Below are 20,346 nucleotides of genomic sequence, written 5' to 3'. Positions count from 1 at the left end.
CCAGCCTGCCAGACAGAGTAAAACTCTGTCTCAAATAAATAAATAAATAAATAAATAAATAAATAAATAAATAATAAAAAAACACCCATGCATTCTTTTCCTCTCCAAGTCAACAGTTTTCTCATTGTTTCTGGCATAGGTTAATGATTCTTCCAACAGAGTGTACTCAGTGTAATCACAAGGGAGTCTGCAATTCAATCATTTGTCATCAAGTCCAGCTGAAAACCATCTCAAGGCTTCCCAATGATTTTAGGATGAAGTTCAAGATCTTTAAGATGACCTTAAAAAGTCTTGAAAATCAGGGCATATGCAAAACTTTCGAGACACATCTGGATGGTCCTATGCTGGCTTTATCACTATTTCTCTGCACACCATAAATCTGGCCCACTTTAAGAGGCTCCCATTTATCCTCCCTCCTTTCTTCCTAGATCTCTGTCTAAATGTCACTTCCTCAAGGATTAATTAGGCCCAGACACTCACATTTCTCCTTTGTGGCACTCACTGTCACTGTAACTGGTTAATTTCAGGTAAAGATTTATTCTGTCTGTGAGAATCTGGAAGGTTAGAGATATCCCCAGGGTTTAGCACGGTACCTGGCACACACTGGGGAGTCACTTCTAGTTTTCTCTATTGGGTGTGTTCACATGTGGCTTTTTTCCTCCCACCATGGCCATTTCTCTCTGGCTGCCCAAATGATGAGTGAGAGTCCAGATAAGCAGCCTGTCCAGGAGAGTCCAGTGTTGCCAAAGGCTGGGGACAAGAATACAAGCAGCCTTTGGGCATCCACACAGCATCCATAGCAGAAATCAGTTTGGTCATCAGGCAAAAAGGAAAGAATTGGGTAGCAACACACGGGTTTAACAGAGGAGACAGTAGGCAGCAGGGTCTCAGAACAGGAAGAAGAGACAGCACAGGAGAATTGCTTGGAGTCAGGAAACCCTGAGGAGATAAAGGGACAGGCCAAAGGGAAAAGCAGTGTAATAGTCCGTTCTCACACTGCTAATGAAGACATACCTGAGACTGGGTAATTTATAAAGGAAAAGAGGTTTAATGGACTCACAGTTCCATGTGGCTGGGGAGGCCTCACAATCATGGTGGAAGGCGAAAGGCACATTTTACATGGCAGCAGGCAAGAGAAAGAATGAAAAATCAAGAGAAAGGGGTTTCCCCTTATAAAGCCATCAGCTCTTGAAAGACTTATTCACTATCACGAGAACAGTATGGAGGAAAACTCCCCCATGATTCAATTATCTCCCACCAGGTCCCACCCACAATATGTGGGATTATGAGAGCTGCAATTCAAGATGAGATTTGGGTGGGGACACAGCCAAACCATATCAGGCAGAAACGTTTTTCTCCACCCATTACTGCCTATGGACTGGCCCAAGAGGAGCTAGCCCAGGGCTGCTGGTGTGTCTTGCTGAGGCAGCCACAGTGACTTCTGTTGATGAAACAGAATCCTTCACCAAAGGCAGCAAGAAAGGGAATGTTGCATAGGGTATTAGGCTGGTTTAGGAAATTTACAGCTTTCCTGGGCATGAGTTTGCTCAAATTAAAATGCCTGCCCTAGAGAAAGTTCTTTGATTGAGAGTAACAAAGACAAGCATAAAGTGATTTAAGCAAAGGGGCGGGAACCGAAAAGCCACAGCAGGTCTCTCACAAGGATGCAAAGACAGGAAGCACAGAAACCAGAGCTGGAAATCAGGACTGCAGGCTTCTCCCTGTCCATCTCCTTTGATTTCCTCCCAGGCCTTCATCCTGGCTTACCTCTAAGTCTCAATCATTTCTGGAGACTGGGATTACTCTGCTTACTTACAGTTGGATCTACCGAAGCATGATAGTTGAACTGAATTCTGCAAAATAGTAGAGTAATCTCCTGACCAGAATGAAATGCACAAATCCAAAGGAATGCACAATTCTGGCTGCCAGGGATTCTGGGAGGTTCGGGAGCTGTCTGAGAACCCAGGGCACTTAGGAAGTGGGAAAGACAAAAAAAGGGGTGTCCCCCAAACAACCCTACTTCCTCACCAAAGGTGCCTGGGGCCAGCTTTGCAGAGAGGGCCTGAATGAGGCTTAGCTTATTTCTGTGATTACAAGATAAGGAATTTATCTAAATAAGACATTGAGTGATACATCACTACACTTCATACATGCTAGAGTAGGTCTCAATAGGGAGGAAGTAAGTATCATCCTGCAATCAAAATAAAACCTCAATTATCCACAAGCACACAATCCAACCTCCTCATGGCTTCCTCCACTGTGCCCTATGCTTTCTGGGGACTCACCTCCATACATGCTTACGATTAGGGATGACAAGGCAATTTTCCTGTTTGTCTAAAAAGAATGGTATTCATGCAATCGCACTGCCTTAGGCAGTCATACGATCCATACCAAAGGCAAATATAAATGCACTTTGTGAAGCTCTAGTATGTGGAAGACTACCTGTTACAACTTCCTCCAAGTTACCCTCAGAGGGAATAAGGAAGCCACAGACTGAAGCTGGTAACCAACGTTCATAGTCTGTAACTTCCTGTATTTATTGTTTTGGGGACAGTCACCATTAGGATCACTGGCTTGATGACAGTGATGCCCAAAGAAAGGGCATCATAAACAAATTGGGGCTGAGGCAATGGTACAGAGGGTTTCTCAGAGACGACATAGAGAGCTCTGGGATCAGACCCACCGGGGTCCAAGCCTCAGCTTGGCCACTTCTGATCTGTACGACCCACACAAGTTGTTGAGTAATCTCTCTCAGTCTCACTTTTCTCGTAAAATGAAGATACCAATACCTGCATCATTGCACTGTGATGACAGTCATAAACAAACAATGCTTAGTGCTGTCTCAATAGAATTCTTATTCAAAAGACAAATTCCACTTAAACATACCCTTCACTTAACATTTTTTATTCTCTCTCTCTCTCCTGGACATCACCATGAAATAGTTAAGTTTCTGGAGCAGAATTTTAACTTGTGAATCACTGAATCTTAACTTTCTCTGAGGCATTTCCAAGTGATGCTTCTGCTGAATGCTACTTAACATGACATTTTCCCCCACTGCACCAGAAAAACCTCAGTTAATGGCCTAATAAGCAAGGGAAGACTATTTCAAAAAATGGGCTTGGAGAACATGAGAAAAGCAGGGAAAGTGCCTTCTGGAAGATCTTAGAAGAGAATCACAAGCATCCATCAACCTCTATTTCTATTGGATTGATTGGCCAGCTAGAGAACTTTTTTTCTGAAACTACAGGTGATTTTCATCTTCAGCGAAAAGACAGAGACCATCTCATATATAAGGGAAAATCAGTAACTAACAGCATGCACAAGTTTCAATAATGAGTCACCGGTTACCATAGTGATGCAAATATTACCTAACAACTCACTGGGCTGTAAGTAACCAAGATGATGCTACGTATATTATTTTTAAAATGGGAAAAAATGTCTGTATTTTTAGGAATACTTGCAAGGAAGTAGATGGACCTAAGCAGCAGACTGAAGGCAGCCCAGGATCAACCCTGTGGAGCCAGGAGTCACCATCATCTCCTGCTCTGTCCGTGCGGAGCTCCGTGACACATGCAAACCCACAGCTGTGCCCAGTGACAGCTGCATGAGGAAGAGCGATGACATTGTATTTACAAACAAAGAACTATGATAGGGAAGATGAGTCTTCTCAATCCCTAAACTCTTCATAAAAGAATAATCTCTGCTACAGCCCACTGAAGATGAAAAACTCCACATGACAGACTTGGTGGCCAGTCCTTTATAAACTCAGTTTCAAGAATGTCCTCAGGCAAAACAAGATTCCCAGAAAATAACTAAGATGCACCATAAAATAATAATTTCCCCCTTTCTCTACAGTTTGAATGTTCTGCATATACATGAATTTTAATTAGGAAAAAAGTATAACCATCATATGATGTTAATAGTTTTCAAATTATGCCAAGAAATGGCAACACACAAACACATTCCTACATACTTTGTTTTTTTGTTGTTGTTGTTTTTGTTTTCAAGATGGAGTCTTGCTCTGTCACCTAGGCTGTAGTGCAGTGGTGCAATCTTGGCTCACCGTAACCTCCACCTCCCAGGTTCAAGTGATTCTCCTGCCTCAGCCTCCTGAGTGGGACTACAGGCATGTGCCACCACACCCAGTTTTTTTTTTTTTTTTTGTGATGGAGTCTCGCTCTGTCACTGAGGATGGAGTGCAGTGGCACGATCTCAGCTGACTGCAACCTCTGCCTCCTGGGTTCAAGCAATTCTCCTGCCTCAGCCTCCTGATTAGCTGAGACAACAGGCGCGTGCCATCACACCCAGGTAATTTTTTTGCATTTTTAGTAGAGACAGGGTTTCACAGTGTTAGCCAGGATGGTCTCTATCTCTTGACCTCATGATCTACCCACCTTGGCCTCCCGAAGTGCTGGGACTACAGGTGTGAGCCACCACACTCGTCAACTTTTATATTTTTAGTAGAGATACGGTTTTGCCATGTTGGTCAGGCTGGTCTCGAACTCCTGACCTCAGGCGACCCACCCGCATTTGCCTCCCAAAGTGCTGGGATTACAGGTGTGAACCACGCGCCCAGCCTACATTCCTAAATTGAACTTTGTGCTCAACCGCTGGACAGAAGGCGTAATGTCCTGTACACATGGGTCCCAGTTCTCTAGAAAATAGGCCCCAGGGCTGTTTCTCCCAGTGGTTCCAGGTATCCAGCATCAGACCGCCCAGAAGGTGCTTTAAAAATGAAAACTCCCAGGCCATATCCAAGTCCCACTCACTCTGAGTCTCTGGGGTTGGGATCTAAAGCCCCACTTTTTTTTTTAAGGTTCTCTGTGCCATGCTTATGTTCTCTCTGAAGTCTAAGAACTCCATCTTTAGTGATCTTCACTACACTGAGGTCTCCAGACAATGGTGACAGAAGACAGGATGTCACTGGGGGCCATCTGCCAGCACAGATTACTCAGAGCCAGAACTATTCATGACTCAACAGCTTTTTTACCACAACCGAGGGTAAATCACCGGTGTAATCTGCATGTATTATGTATGTGGGTAGGAGAAACAAGTATTTCACAAGCAACACAGGAGATATACTCTGACCTAATCTACTCTACTACGTTCCAGTGTTTAATGCTCTGGCAACTAACTGAATTGATTTCACTACCCAGTAACTGCTATGAATGAAACCATGGTGATACCTTTAACTGCTGTCATTTAACTTGGATTTCTACATAACTTCTTTAATCTCACAAAGAATAGCATGCAAATTATATACATGCAGTATAAAATAAAGGAAAAATATTAAGAAACTGAAGCAAAGGGAAAATAAAGATAGGAAACTAAATGTTTATACGGAAGAAGTCAAAGGAATCAAAGGTAAACTTAATAAATACAAGGCATGGCAGGAAACTGAGTTCACTTGTTAACTCCCAGCTTTGTTTTTTCTTTTTCTCTCAAGATGGAGCCTCGCTCTGTCGCTCAGGCTGGAGTGCAGTGGCATGATCTCAGCTCACTGCAACCTCCGCCTCCCAGGTCCAAGCAATCCTCCCACCTCAGCTTCCCGAATAGCTGGGATTACAGGCACCTACCACCATACCCAGCTCATTTTTGTATTTTTAGCAGAGACGGGGTTTCACCGTGTTGGCCAGGCTGATCTGGAACTCCTGACCTCAAGTGATCTACCCTCCTTGGCCTCCCACAGTTCTGGGATTACAGACGTGAGCCACCGTACCTGGCCCCTTTCTCAGCTTTCTGGCAATCAACATGAAGAAGAAAACAGCATCAGTTACAAAATTCCCAGTGTCCATCTGGGAAGAACGACACAATTTCTGAGACGCATTCAGGCCTTGGCGGCCTCTCTGCTGCTGAACTGAATCCCTCCCTCCGTCTTTGGGGTAGAGCAAGGGACTCATCAGTGGAAGTAGGACCCTTGTTACTGCCTCCACCTTCTACCACCACCTGATTCATGGGTAAAATTACAGTCACTCTAGGGACTACTAACTGGGACGAACAAAGCCTGAGGCCACCCGATTCTCCCTCCTTCAAGAGCACTTTGTACTCACTTCTGTTTCAGCACTGGCCACCTTGTTATAATGACAGCTGTTCACAGGGGTGTTCCTTCCCTCCCTGCTGACCCCACAAGATCAGTTTCATGAAGACAAAACTGTTTCATATGCATTTCAGTGAGCTCGGCCTAAAGTGTTGAATGCAAAACTATTGTGGAAATTCCAAAAGACAAAAATCAAAGAAGCACAAAAATCTAAACTTGCTTCTTGTAGAATCAAGTATGAAGCATTAGTCTAACCATTTGTCCTCAATGATTCAGTTTCGTACCTGTTACCCAAAGCCAGTATTTTTATAGCCCAGGTTAGTCTTAAGGAAGAAATCTGTGAACAGATGTAATGTGCGTGGCTCAGTTCCTGGCACACAGTATGCACTCAGTAAATTCCAGTGTGCCCTTCCTCTATCAGGGATCTTGTACATATTAATTTTACTTGCTCCCAGGGCCATTGCTGTCTTCACAAATCCCTCCTTCTCCTTTACTCTTGCTAAAAAGAGTTCAAATCACCCAAGAAGAGAGCTGGGTTCCCAAGATTCATAGAACACTCTTAGTGCCTACATACATAATGCCACATTTGAAAAGCTTTCTTATCATTATTTCATGTACATTAAGCAAGGGTTAGAGGGTATTTTGGAAAAACAAAATCTGAGAAAGAAAAACCCAACTAAGTCATTAAGTATCAAATAAATCCTTTAACCAAGCAGTAAGAAAGAGATAACATATTCACTCTTCGAAGGCAACTGCAGTTGCTGAACAAGACATGAAACATATTTGGTCTTTACTCTTGAGCTGCTAAATATCATCTTGTGGATGCTAAAGTAGCAGTTATTTGCTTTACAGACCCTATTTTCATGGATAGTAGAGACATAAAATTTAGACCAGCATGTCTAGTCCTGAACAGAGGAAACATCATCATGATTTACTTTCCTTCAACATGTGTCCCATATTAAATAATGTGGTTGACCTACCTTTTCTGTGATATAGAAGTTTGAACTATCAGCATGCTGCAGTGCATAATATTCATGGTTGGGAAGAGACCACCTTAAAAATACAAGCATATACTGATTAGAAAAATGAAAGTGGCCATTTTCATTTGTGTAATTTTTTAGTGTTGGATTAACTAAGCACCCTGTGATTGGAACTGGACCAATCCCAACATATACCACAATGCAGTTCCTAAAGCAAAATGACTTTAGCCTACCTTCCACACCCTGAGACCAAACATTTCATGTGTGGACTGCCTAGACCTTATGCTAGCCCTGCTGCTCACCTTTAAGCATTTCATCTTCAAGGCTTGCTGTGGCAGATTTAAATACAAATCTTTACAATTCTACTGATTTTAAGGGATTGAAGCAAAGAAAGAAAATAAATGCAATTTAAGTTTTGGATATTCGGCACATTTTAATTGTCTCTGTATTCTACAATCCCCTATCAGTATAGTTGTTACAGACTGAAACACTCCAATTAAGTACTCTAGGCCTTACACAAATTTCAGTGAACACAACTATTTTCACAGTTCTGGTTTAAAAGAAAAAAAAAAAAAACTCATGCAGCTACCATATATACATTTCCTTTGTATTGTTTAGAGCAGCCACAAAAAAGTAGGAAAGTCATATCATTGTGAGATCCCATGGGGCAGTACAATTACCCACTGCCTTGTCTGTTCAGTTCTTTCATCCTCTATGAGGACCTGAGTGGTCCTCTCAGTTTATACCAGATCAAGTGTGTACTGCGCCCTCAAAAACTCGTAGAGTACTCCCTGCTGGGTAGGACAAAAGGAACACAACTTCCTAAAATAAATAAAGCCAACCCCACTGTGCACATAACAGTCATTTCACACTTTCTGCTCTATGAGGACTAATGGTAAATTCTGGTGGAAAAGGGTGTGATACTCCTACAGAGTAATTCTTAGTGACTTTGAGCAAGTCAGTGGGTGACTTATGAATAATATTTTACTATTCTACTGGAAATATATTATTTGCTTGTCAATTTATCAACTAGAATGCCTTAGATAAATCCTGAGTAACACTTACCCATCACAGACTTCCTTTATTATTGCAGACAGTGGTTTTTTCTGCAAAATAACAAAAAAGGAAATACTTTGTTAGTTTCATTTCATCATTTTAAATTTAAAAAAAGAAGAAGCTTCATAAAAGGATACCTAAGCAAAGAGAATTTACATTCGCTATTCTTAGTTGTCAATAAGCCTCTTATTTTTCTCAAGGTAACAATCTACCAGCTGTTACCACCAAATGTATTGATTTATTACCGCTGTGGTCCTTTTTTCTATACTTAGCATTATTAGTTGAACAAAACATGCATCATATTTAATCTAGCCACACTGAAATTAGGGTGAAAATATAGCTTTGTTCAAAGATCTCACAGACAACGGAAGCCCATGAGGCCAAGTCAAAACCAGAATCCCTCAGGAATAGTACATGAATCAGGCAAGCTGCAGTTTGGCTTTATGCAAAAATCGTGGATTGATGATATTTTTATGAGAACATGTGGCAAATGGACTATGAAGTGTTACGAAATGGTTCTTACAAAGTACATAGAATTCTTCCCCTGACGATGGCCCCGATAAATGCCAATCATGCAGCAGCTTGAGCCAGATACACTCCAGTAATGCGACCATGACACCATGTGCCCTGGTGTCAACTGGCGGGTGACTACAGCTGTGCTCTTGCGCCTAACAGCCACACTTGTGCTCTGCCTGCCTCCAAGATAGAAGGAATGCAGCAGAGAGACACACCAGCTCTCCTAGAGATGTGGAAACTCTTCCTGTTTTGGATGCAAACAAGACCCTGTCTCTAGGATGGCGAGTATCATGTCAACCCAAAGAACAATCACAGACAAGAAATGAATGGGGAAGAGAGGAAGAGAAGATGAGAAATCAGAGAAGTACAATACATGGTCTGGGTTTTCAGATACAACCATAAAAAATCTGTCTACATATAAGCAAGTTTTACTCCTGTCTATATGAAGGGAAATGTGGTATCTGCAAAGAGATTCTGAATCCAAGAGATCAGTTCAAATCCACGCTCTATCACCCTGTTTGCTGTTTAAGTAACCTGCAATTTTCTTCATTTGCTGAACCCCAGTTAGTTTATCTGTAAAATGGAAATAGATTCTACCAACCCCTCAAGTTGTTACAAAAATTAAATTATATTAATTATATTTTTAAATTAATACAAAGGGCAAAAGACTTCAAAAAAGGATTAGGACTCCTGAAAGGGCTCCATTTCCTCCTTGCATCCTCACTCTTGGACATGATACTATGCCTGCCCTATTGGTGAATTCTGAACACCATTTGCATAGTCCTCTCCAAGGGCCTCCCTAAACCCTACTAAAGGCCCAGTTCAGTGTGCAGTGTCCCTCTAATGAACTCTCTCCCACTGGAGCTCCATCCTCTATGAGCACATTCACTACCATGTGTGCAAAAGAATGTGTCTTTGCCTACAACTATAAACACAGTTGGAGGTGTTCGTTGCAGCACTATTCACAATAGCCAAGATTTGAAAGCAATCTAAGAGTCTATCAACAGACGAATGGATAAAGAAAATGTGGTACATTTATACAGTGAAGTATTCAGCCATAAAAAGAATGCGATCCTGTCATTTGCAATAACATGGATGGAACTGGAAGCCATTATATTAAGTGAAATAAGCCAGGCACAGAAAGACAAACATCACATGTTTCCATTTATTTGTGGGATCTAAAAATCAAAACAATTGAACTCATGGAGAGAGAGAGTAGAAGACTGGTTACCAGAAGCTGGGGAGGGTAGTGGTAGGGTTTGTGGGAGAGGTGGGGATGGTTAATGAGTTCCAAAAAAAATAAAGAATGACAAGACCTAGTATTTGATAGCACAACAGGGTGACTATAGCCAATAATTAAATTGTACATTTTAAAATAAAAGAGTATAACTGGATTGTTTGTAACACAAAGGATAAATGGTTGATGGGATAGATACCCCATTTTCCACAATATAATTATTATATATTGCATACCTGTGTCAAAACATTTCATGTACCCCACAAATACATATACCTACTATGTATCCACAAAAGTTAAAAAATGAATAAACACAGTTGGAAAGAAAGGGAAACCTAGAATTACTGAGGAGTAGAAAGATGGTGGGGGTATTCCTTATATCCTGCATCTGTCCTCTAGAATAAGATGACAATGGCAATTGGGTTCTACTGTAGTTACATGTTACGCAAGTCCTAGGCCTTTGCAAGAAGCTGTCCACTGTTGATGGCTCTTGCTGTGAACTGATGAACAAATGTGTTCTCTCAACCAAATGACTAAGGAACTTCAGAAACAAAACTTTTTTCCATTAGACAAGAATTTTGCCCTTCCAGCTGCCAGAGATCCCTCTACGCTATCAATTTGTGATGACTTATCAGAGAATCTCCCCAAATCTCACTTCATGCACCCTCAAAACTGAAACACAAATAACAGAGCCAGGTTTTAGTCTTACATAACACTGAAACAAAAAGTCAGGTCAAGAAGGTATTGTTGAGGTAGCGGAAGGCATCAAAAGCAACTGTTCCTGGATTTAGACTTAGAGACTGAAGTCTCTTAGAGGAATTACTTGGATTTCAATTCAGGTCTGATTCATAGAGAATCGAGTTTTAAAAGACAGAGGTCTCTAGGGTACTATTATACCTAGAACATAATGAAGTTGGATATATGAAAGGAATAAAGACCACAGATGCACAAAGCTTAGAGACTTAATAGAGAAAGATGAAAGAAAAACTGTAAACCACAGAGGAAAAGGAATTATAGTTGAGTGAACACCCATAGGGTAGCCTAGCCAATTAAAATGAGTGTTACATAATGATGGGCCCCTCCATTCTTCCATCTACCTCAATCAAACGTTAGCCCTCACCACCCAAAAATTAATTCCAATAACCTTTTCACCGTTCTTGCCTTCCTTTTCCTGTCTGCCTTATTTGACACTGTTACTACTTTCTTCTTTTTGAAACCCCCTTTCCAGAGCTATGATATAGTACCATATTTTCTTCATTCTCCTACACATACAACTAATCCTTCAATGAAGTCCAAGAAATCCTTCATAGTTGCTCTTTTACCTGTAGCTCTCTAACTCCAGATTTTTTTTCTCATCTTTTCTGCTTTTATTTAGTCAGTCAGTTCCTCATGGATCTCATTCTATTCAACTGTCCTAAGTCTACAGTTGTAGCCCCAAACACTTTCTTGCAAATCTTTGACAGTCTCTTAGACGGAACATTTTAACTGTCCTGCAGGGATCTTATTAAAAGTGGAAACAAAAATCACCACTTTCACATTCCCTACCCCTCAATCTACCCAATGGTAGCACACGCCCCTCAGATCCCACACCCGATGCTGCCATGACTTCTCTGCCCTTATTATGGCACCACTACTGCCCAGGAGTCTCGTTAACCTTTATGTCTTCACTCTTCAGATATAAGGTGCTAACAGGTTATGTACATGTTTCCTCTGTGATGTCCACAGCATTGCTTCTCAAGGCCTAACTGTTCTTCTGAACTCCTGACTCTCCTCATTCCAACTCCTGCCATCAAATAGATCTTTGAGTGTACACCCCAATCTCATCACCCTTAATTCTGCTGCTTCTGACCCAGCACCTTTCCTGAGTACCAGCCCATCATTAATAACTATTTGCCATGAATTTCCAATCAACTGCTTCCCTAGAAAATCAACCCCAAATCGTATCTTCCATCAGTTCCTACACTCAACTTGCCTACTTTCAGCAGTTCTTTGAGGCACATTTCTAGCCAACTTGTCCTTGTCTTCTCTTTCTTCCTTAATACATTCTGTGACATACACATTTGCAAGACACTAAGTCTCATCATTACTTCCACAACCTCTCTCTCTTTAATCTTTCCAGACCTTTCCTACCACCTTTGTTCTAAAGATCCCATCACCAGGTCCCTGCACATAAGTCTCCACATCTCCAATTTCTTTTTCTCCAATCCCCATGTCAACTATAAATACACAAAATTAGACTTGCCCTACAAACTTTGCTTATATCACTCGTTTTTTCCAATAAAAGTGTCAGTCCCAGCTAGAAGCGGTGGCTCACGCCTGTAATCCCAGCACTTTGGGAGGCTGAGGTGGGCAGATCATGAGGGCAGGAGATTGAGACCATTCTGGCCAAAAATGCTGAAACTGTCTCTACCAAAATACAAAAAAAAAAAAAAAAATTAGCTGGACGTGGTGGTGCATGCCTGTAGTACCAGCTACTCAGGAGCCTGAGGCAGGAGAATTACTTGAATCCAGGAGGTGGAGGTTGCAGTGAGCCGAGATCATGCCACTGCACTCCAGCCTGGCGACAGAGCAAGACTCTGTCTCAAAAAAAAAGAAAGTCAGTCCCTTAGCTTGTCACCCAAAGCCATCCACAATCTGGTCTCCGTAAGTCTACTATTCTGTACACGTTCCCCATGCTTCTGGATCTTGATGGTGAATCACCAAAAACAAACAAACAAACAAAAATCCCATCTCCACACTTTCGCTCATGCCATTAGCTTTGTTGAAATGGCCCTCTCCTTCTTTCTGTTCCAACTCTAACAAGGAACTCTTACCTACCATTTAACGTCTATGTCAAAGCCACCCCCTCTAACCAGATGCCCCCTTATCTCCCTAAATAGATGTAATTACTCCCTCTGTGGACTTAGCAGATTAAATGATTCACTTCTGAGGACTGTATATCTATCTTATCTCCCCATCCCTTGAGAACAAGGCATCTTAATTCATCTCTGTAGCCTTCCCCACCCCTCAGTACTAGTTACCACAGTATGTAGGTATTAACAGGATCTAATAGGAGACTCAATACACCTCTGCTAAATGAAAAAAATCTATACATTCACGAACTTTCCTTTAAAAAACAACAACAAAAAGCCAACTATTTTTAATGATAGCCTGGATTAACCAGCATATTTCCCATTTCCTACCACTGCTGGGTGACTGAGCAGCTGCTGGCCATAAGCTGTTAGACACTGAAAGCTGTCACTACTCCCTGTGCAGTCATTCATGTAGGAATTAGGCAATTCATGGCTTGGAAGAGCACTGAGCACCAGCTGACAAAGAATGTAATTCAACAGATAAATCAGATACCAATCAAACAAGTGTCACCCTCCATAAGCATGACCGAAGAGGTGAGCCTTATACTCTCATAAGCAGACAAGACTGACCAAGACACCCCAACTACCTTGAAAACACTAGCCTGGTATCACCGCTTTTCTCATTTCCTATAGAAAGCCCTGTTTGATGTGAACTCATTGCCTGACCAGTAAATTCCAAGCCAAATGCCAGCCCTGCCTTATGGACTTTTTAGTTAACTTTTGCCCAAAAAGTTACGTAAGGTATGTCTGTCTATCTGTCCAATTCTCCAAGACCTGGGAGTAGAGTGATATGAATAATACATTAATAGCTTTCTGTAGACCCACTGAATAATCTGCTTTCCATTTCATTGAAAGAAAAGCCCCAGGAGAAAAATTAATTCAGTTCAAAATGATGAAACTGCTTGATTCTTCTCCCTATAACTCCATATACCCTAAAGGAACTAAAAAGTAACTCCTTTTTTTTTTGTAGATGGAGTCTCACATTCTCACCTGGGTTGGTGTGTAGTGGCATGATCTCGGCTCGCTGTAACCTCCTCACCTCCCAAGTTCAAGCGATTCTCCTGCCTCAGCCTCCCCAGTAGCTGGGACTACAGGCGCATACAACCATGCCTGGCTAATTTTTCTATTTTTAGTAGAGACGGGGTTTTACTATGTTGGCCATGTTGGTCTCGAACTCCTGACCTCGCGATCCGCCAGCCTTGGCCTTCCAAAGTGCTGGGATTACAGGCGTGAGCCATGACACCTGGCCCTAAAAATTAACTTCTGTACCCTATTGGAAAATATTTGGGCTGGGCATGGTGGCTCATGCCTGTTATCCCAGCACTTTGGGAGGCCAAGGCAGGTGGATAGCTTGAGCTCAGAAGTTTGAGACCAGCCTAGGCAACATGGCAAAACCTCATCTCTACAAAAAATATAAAAACTAAAGGCTGGATGCAGGGGCTCATGCCTGTAATACCAACACTTTGGAGGCTGAGGCAGATGAATCACCTGAGGTCAGGAGTTCGAGACCAGCCTGGCCAATATGGTGAAACCCCATCTCTACTAAAAATACAAAAATTAGCCAGACATGGTGGCAGGAGCCTGTAATCCCATCTATTCAGGAAGCTGAGGCAGGAGAATCGCTTGAATCTGGGAGGCAGAGGTTGCAGTGAGCTAAGACAGCGCCAATGCACTCCAGCCTGGGTGATAAGAGTAACACACTCTGTCCAAAAAAAAAAAAGTACAAAACTACAAAAATACAAAAATTAGCCAGGCATGGTGGCATGTGCCTATAGTAACAGCTACTTGGGAGGCTGAGGTGGGAGGACTGCTTGAGCCCAGGAGGCAGAGGTTGCAGTGAGCCGAGATAGTACCACTGAGCCGAGATAGTACCACTGCACTCCAGCCTGGGTGACAGAGCCAGACTCTGTCTCGGAAAAAAATTGGTTTTAGAATATTGAGGCCAAATTATTTTAACTGCTTCAGTATGTTTCCCTAATTTATACAAATCATCACTAAATTTCTTAAGCTTTTTGTTTGGATGATCAAAACTGCCTTCTCAGACTCAACAGAGAGCTGAAAAACAAGAGCAGGATTTTTTTTCAGAATAACCTGGAATATTAGGCAGTTACCACATTTCTATGTGCGGGGATTAAGGCCCATAAGCACAGAGGCCCTGACCCCACATTCTTTTCCCCATTCCCCTTCCCAACAGTGAGGTCATCTTGCAGCATATGAAAGTCTTTCTTCACTTTATAGTATATTCTGGCGAAATTTTAAAGTTTGCAAAAATATTGTTATTTGTTAGATGAAGTATGCATTTCCATATGAATTTGACTGGTAAAGTACCATGTGTCAATAGCTACACTCAAGGAGTAGTTTTTCTTATTAAGGGTGTATTCCTCTCTTTTTATCTTAATTCTTGCTCTAAAAGAGTTCTTTCGTTAACTTAATTTACTAAAGAGAGTAAGTCCACAAAGCAAATTTCCTACACAAGAAGATTTATTGCCAATTTTTGTAAAATAAGTTAGATTTAAGGCTGGACGCGATGGCTCATGCCTGTAATCCTAGCACTTTGGGAGGCGGAGCCAGGTGGATCACTTGAGATCAAGACTTTTGAGACCAGGCTGAGCAACACGGTGAAACTGTCTCTACTAAATTACAAAAATTAGCTGGGTGTGGCAGGCACCTGTAATCCCAGCTACTAGGAAGGCTGAGGTAGAATTGCTTGGACCCAGGAGGCGGAGGAAGAAAAAAAAAAAGCTAGATTATTGAAAATGGCCAAATTCTCTACCAGCTGATTTTCAATCTATATCTCTCTCTATTCCTTAAAGTGGGTATTGGGCTTTTGCTTTCCTTTCTACATTCGTTTTCCTTTGCCTGTAACATAATGCTAGTACCACTAATTCCTAAATCCATGTCTCCCCTCTGAGCCATCTTCTAGGTTTAGTCCTGCATAACCCGTTATGCGGATCCATTCATCACAAGGATGCCCTGCCACCCTTTTAAATTTAACACTTCTTTCTTTGTTACTAAACAATTCTCCTTTTGCCTCTTTTTGATCTCTTAAAAAAATATGATCACTCTCTCACTCAGAGTACATGTTCCTTTAAGGCACTGGAGACCCAGCCACCTGGGGAGTCCCTGGCTGTTTATTTAGGAGGTGGCCAGTCCAGCCTTCCTGGAGGCACTTTCCCGGGAGACCCTCCCAGCTGTCAGCCCTCATCAGAGCCCCTCCCTGCCCTGCCTCTGATGAGCACTGGCAGGCCCTGGCTGTGCAGCCACCTGTTCCTGTCTGTTGGCCAAGGCACCTGGCTTAGGGACTTTACTAAGCCCAAAAGCTCACCTTGGAGAGCTCAAAAGTCTGTTACTGCCCAGATTTCTGCCTTGACACCGGCCTGCTGAGGCTGGCAGCACCCCCAGCCAATGTGCCCACACACCTGTTTTAGCCACTATGGAGTGTGGGCTGCCGTTCTCAGCTCTGACATCCACTTCTCAGGCCTCTGCCTGCCTCAAAATGGGCATCACCCAGGAAAAAAAAAGGCTGCTTCCATCAAGTTTATTCATTTCAAACGTTTCTAATGATATGGGGAAAATGTTCATGAGGTAGTATCAAGTGAATAGACACCAGAAAAGCTTTTAGAATGATGAATTTTTATTGACTACGTGTTTTTCTCTCTCTTCCCCTCAACTATGAGCTCTTGGATGACTTTATTATTTATTTATTTGAGACATGGTCTCACTCTGTCACCAAGGCTGGAGTGCAGTGGTATGATCTTGGCTCACTGCAGCCTCAACCTCCTGGGCTTAAGGGATTCTCTTGTCTTAGCCTCCTGAGTAGCTGGGACTAGAGCTGTGCACCACCACACCTGGCTGGTTTACTTTTTGTAGAGACAGGGTCTCGCTATATTACCCAGGCTGTTCTTGAACTCCTAGCCTCAAGCAATTCTGCAACCTTGGCCTTCCAAAGTGCTGGGATTACAGGCGTGAGCACCACACCTGGCCATCAAAGACTTTAGAGGACTTCCTGGGATTGAAATTGAATCCCGGCTTCTGCAGTCCCTGGCTTTGCAACTTGGGCTTGTTACTTCTCTCAACACTTCTGTTTTCTCTTCCTGTTATGAAGATAAATTGAGATAATGGTGTAAAATCCTTGAAACAGCACCTGGTACATAGTAGGGCATTACATAATGTTATCTATAGATAGCTTCTTTTATTTACTTATATCCCTTGTTTGGATGCTTCACACATACTTTAAAAAAATGCTGGTTAAAGAAATTGAGTGAAAAAACAAATGAAAATCCAATTCCTCCTTCTTCCTTAAAGTGACTCCAGCCCGACGCTGCCTTTGGCACTTGCCGCATCCTGCTGGTTATTTTTAAATTCATCTTCTTGTGTTTTGCCACCTGCATGGCACTTACTTTGGCGGCAGAGACTGCCTCCGGGACACTGTCCCCTTCCAGGTGCGTGGCTGCTGGGCCTGGAAAGGCATGCAGTTAATGAACATTGATTAAAAACCCATCTTCTGTTTCCAGACTTTTAGCTTCTTTCTCTTTTTTTGTGCCATGGAGGCTCAGGGGAGCAGCTAAAGATGGATCACAGCAAGCGGAAGACAGAAGTGGTCCCCAGTCCCCACCGCTCCTCCACCCTTCCATTCAGCGATAGCCTCATGGCCCTCTAACTGCAAAATGCTTTTCCACAAAGACTTAAAGTTTTTGGTCCTAGACTATTAAAAAGCATTTCTCCAGTGCACAAAAAAAAAAGAAAAAAAAACCTGACAGATGTTTTATTCTAACAGTTTGAGGTGGTATAGCACAGCACTTGGGATTTTACTTTGCTTTTATAGGTAGAAATTCATTGAACACATTCTGCTCAGCAGTTATTAGTAATGTTGGCTCAGGAAGAAAAGAAATCCAGCTTCCAAATGTCAGGACGCCACTGAGAGAGGATAGCATGTTGACTATGAAGCATACAATGTGACTTGAAGGAACTTTAATGTACAATAAGCCATCCAGCTCCCAGAGGCACCTCGTGACATTGTGTCAATGACACCAATCACTTTACAACAGTTTTACTCTTCTTCCAATGATCCTATGACCACTCTCCATGCTTCTGAGCCATCTACTTTTTCATGGAGGAATCGGATGTGTTCTGAAAAGGCTGTGTCCATACCCTATCTTCCTAATAACAGCCTGATGAATCTGAAAAATAATGACAAAGCCACACTTTCCTTAGGCAAATTCACCTGGCTCTTGGAAAGCAAGTATTCTGACAACAGTTGCAGTGTGAATAACAGGCACAAGATTCAAGCAATTATCAAAAATGACACAGGGGGCTTACAGCAACCTCTTCACAGTCGTAAAACCATGGATCACATTAATTTTAAAAACTGAAAGATGGGCGGGGCACAGTGGCTCACGCCTATAATCCTAGCACTTTGGAAGGCCGAGGCAGGTGGATTACCTGAGGTGAGGAGTTCAAGACCAGCCTGGCCAGCATGGCGAAACTACATCTTTACCAAAAATACAAAAATTAGCTGGGCGTGGTGGTGTGTGCCTGCAATCCCAGCTACCCAGAGAGCTGAAGCAGGAAAATCACTGGAACCTGGGAGGCGGAGGCTGCAGTGAGCCGAGATCACGCCACTGCACTCCAGCCTGGAGCAAGACTCCATCTCAAAACAAAAACAAAAACAAAAAAATTGAAAGATGATAGGCTCTGCCAACTTTTTCTTGACAAATGATGATTCATTTCAAAAAAATGGTTAAATGGTTTACCAAAAGTGACTTGTTTCAAGCTTCATGAAACAAATTAGGTATTAGATTTTACCAAGATAAAGTACAGTCTTTGTGTCATAAAAATCACTAAACTATGAAGATAAATGAAGACAGAAACAATTATGTCGAATGTATTAATGGGTTAAAGACAAGCAGACCTACATTCTCCTTTAGATATTCTAACATGCTTCTGCTCAGCAGACACTGTATTTCCCTTCAATTAGAAGGGAAACTGCAACTTTAGAAAATGACAGAACTATAGAGATGAACAATGCAAACATAAAGGACTACTTAGATCAATCATAATCTTTTGTGATTCTCCTCCTAGTTCCTGATTAATTTAGTGAATATTGTTACATATCAATGTTGCCATAGATATCAAGAACAATTTTTTCCAAAATTTCCTTATCTCTGACAGCAACAACAACCACTGTCCTAATTCCTATATTGTCTTCAAATTTCCTTAATATCAGTCTTTTCCAAGTACTTCTAGATGACTCTAGACCCATAGAAGGCCACTGCACTCCACCATGCCTTTGCAATCAAGTGTTCCCTTTCACGTGGAAATGAATGATTCACACGGAGAATCAAATCAGGCCTTATGGTCTGCTTACCTTCACCCATGTGAAATAATTTATTTATGTGTGTCAAGTTCACCTTTGGAAAGTTAACTGTATTTATGTGCATAGCTTAAAAATAAAAATTCACAGAGATTCAGTAGGATAAACAGAAATGACTGTCAGTGCTAATGGATAGGATGTTATCAGGCTAGGAGAGTAGATATGAGAAAGCCAATAAGCCCTGAAGGCAAAGTAGGGTTCAGGCTCCATCTCCACACAGGATTATGAAGTTTTATCAATGGCAAAGAACCTGAGATTGAAAGTAAGACAGCGGTCAAAAGAACACTGAAAGGAACAAGTGACCAAAAAAGTATGAAATTAGTTCATGTTTCTCATTTAGGTTTTTTTTTTTCCTTGTATTTTTTGTCTCTCTATGCTACTAGTTGGTCTGTGTGTTTGTGAGTGGATGCACTAATGGCAATTCATCCTCCTTTCTTGAGTGGCAATGGACATGAGACATCCGCCAGCAGGTAGTGGAGGGATGTGGCTTCTGAGTCTCAAAAAACGTTCCATTAAGCTAATGGTGGCAATCTGAGGCAGAACCTACAGCACTGAAGAATAGTAACACAGGCTTTTCAGGAAGGGTCTAAACTATGCAAACAATTATGACAATTTCACATTCTTTCGCCACCCCTACCTTCAATATAACATCAACCCAGACTTTACTATCTTCTTTTACTATGATCACTTGGCCAGCCCTTCTAATTATGATACAGTGTAGCAACAGCTACTGTTTTTTGAGTGTCTACTATACACTCCCTACCAGATAATATTACTAAGTGTATTTCACTAATGAGAAAACCATATGAGGGATCTTAAAATATTAAGTAATTTGGCCAGTGGTTCATGTCTGTAATCCCAACACTTCGGGAGGCCTAGGTGCACAGATCACTTGAGCTCAAGAGTTCGAGACCACCCTGGGCCACATGGCGAAACCCCATCTCTACAAAAAGTACAAAAATTAGCCAAGCATAGTGGTGCATGCCCACTGTCCCAGCTACTTGGCAGGCTGAAGTGGGAGGATCACTTGAACCCAGAAGGTCAAGGTTGCAGTGAGCCAGGATTATGCCACTGCACTCCAGCTCTGGGCAACAGAGGAAGGCTCTGCCTCCAAAAAAAAAAAAAGAGAGAGAGATGCTATGTAACTTGCTGAAAGCCTCATAACACATGGGACAGAGTCAGAATTTGAACCCAGACCTGTACAATTCCAGAATCCTTACCATTTAACTCCATCGCAAATCATCTACCAAGTCATCAAAACCATGAACAACAAGCCCAAGTGCTCAGAGCTAACA

General features: G+C 42.0%; 1 protein-coding gene across 6 annotated transcripts in view; it reads right to left on the bottom strand.

Annotated features, from left to right (window-relative positions):
* The window catches only part of ELMO1 (engulfment and cell motility 1), a 575,941-nt gene that overhangs the window by 434,725 nt on the left and 120,870 nt on the right, over window positions 1-20,346 (bottom strand). For all 6 annotated transcript variants that reach the window (XM_015133709.3, XM_077995014.1, NM_001257647.1 and 3 more), the window contains 2 exon segments: window positions 8,083-8,123; window positions 7,018-7,090 (listed from right to left, as the gene is read on the bottom strand). In XM_015133709.3, the coding sequence (XP_014989195.1) occupies window positions 7,018-7,090; window positions 8,083-8,123 (114 nt within the window).

Source organism: Macaca mulatta, chromosome 3 (assembly GCF_049350105.2).
Source record: "Macaca mulatta isolate MMU2019108-1 chromosome 3, T2T-MMU8v2.0, whole genome shotgun sequence".
Lineage (NCBI taxonomy): Eukaryota > Metazoa > Chordata > Mammalia > Primates > Cercopithecidae > Macaca > Macaca mulatta.
Note: the sequence above shows the minus strand (reverse complement) of the source record. Positions and strands in the feature narration are given on the sequence as shown.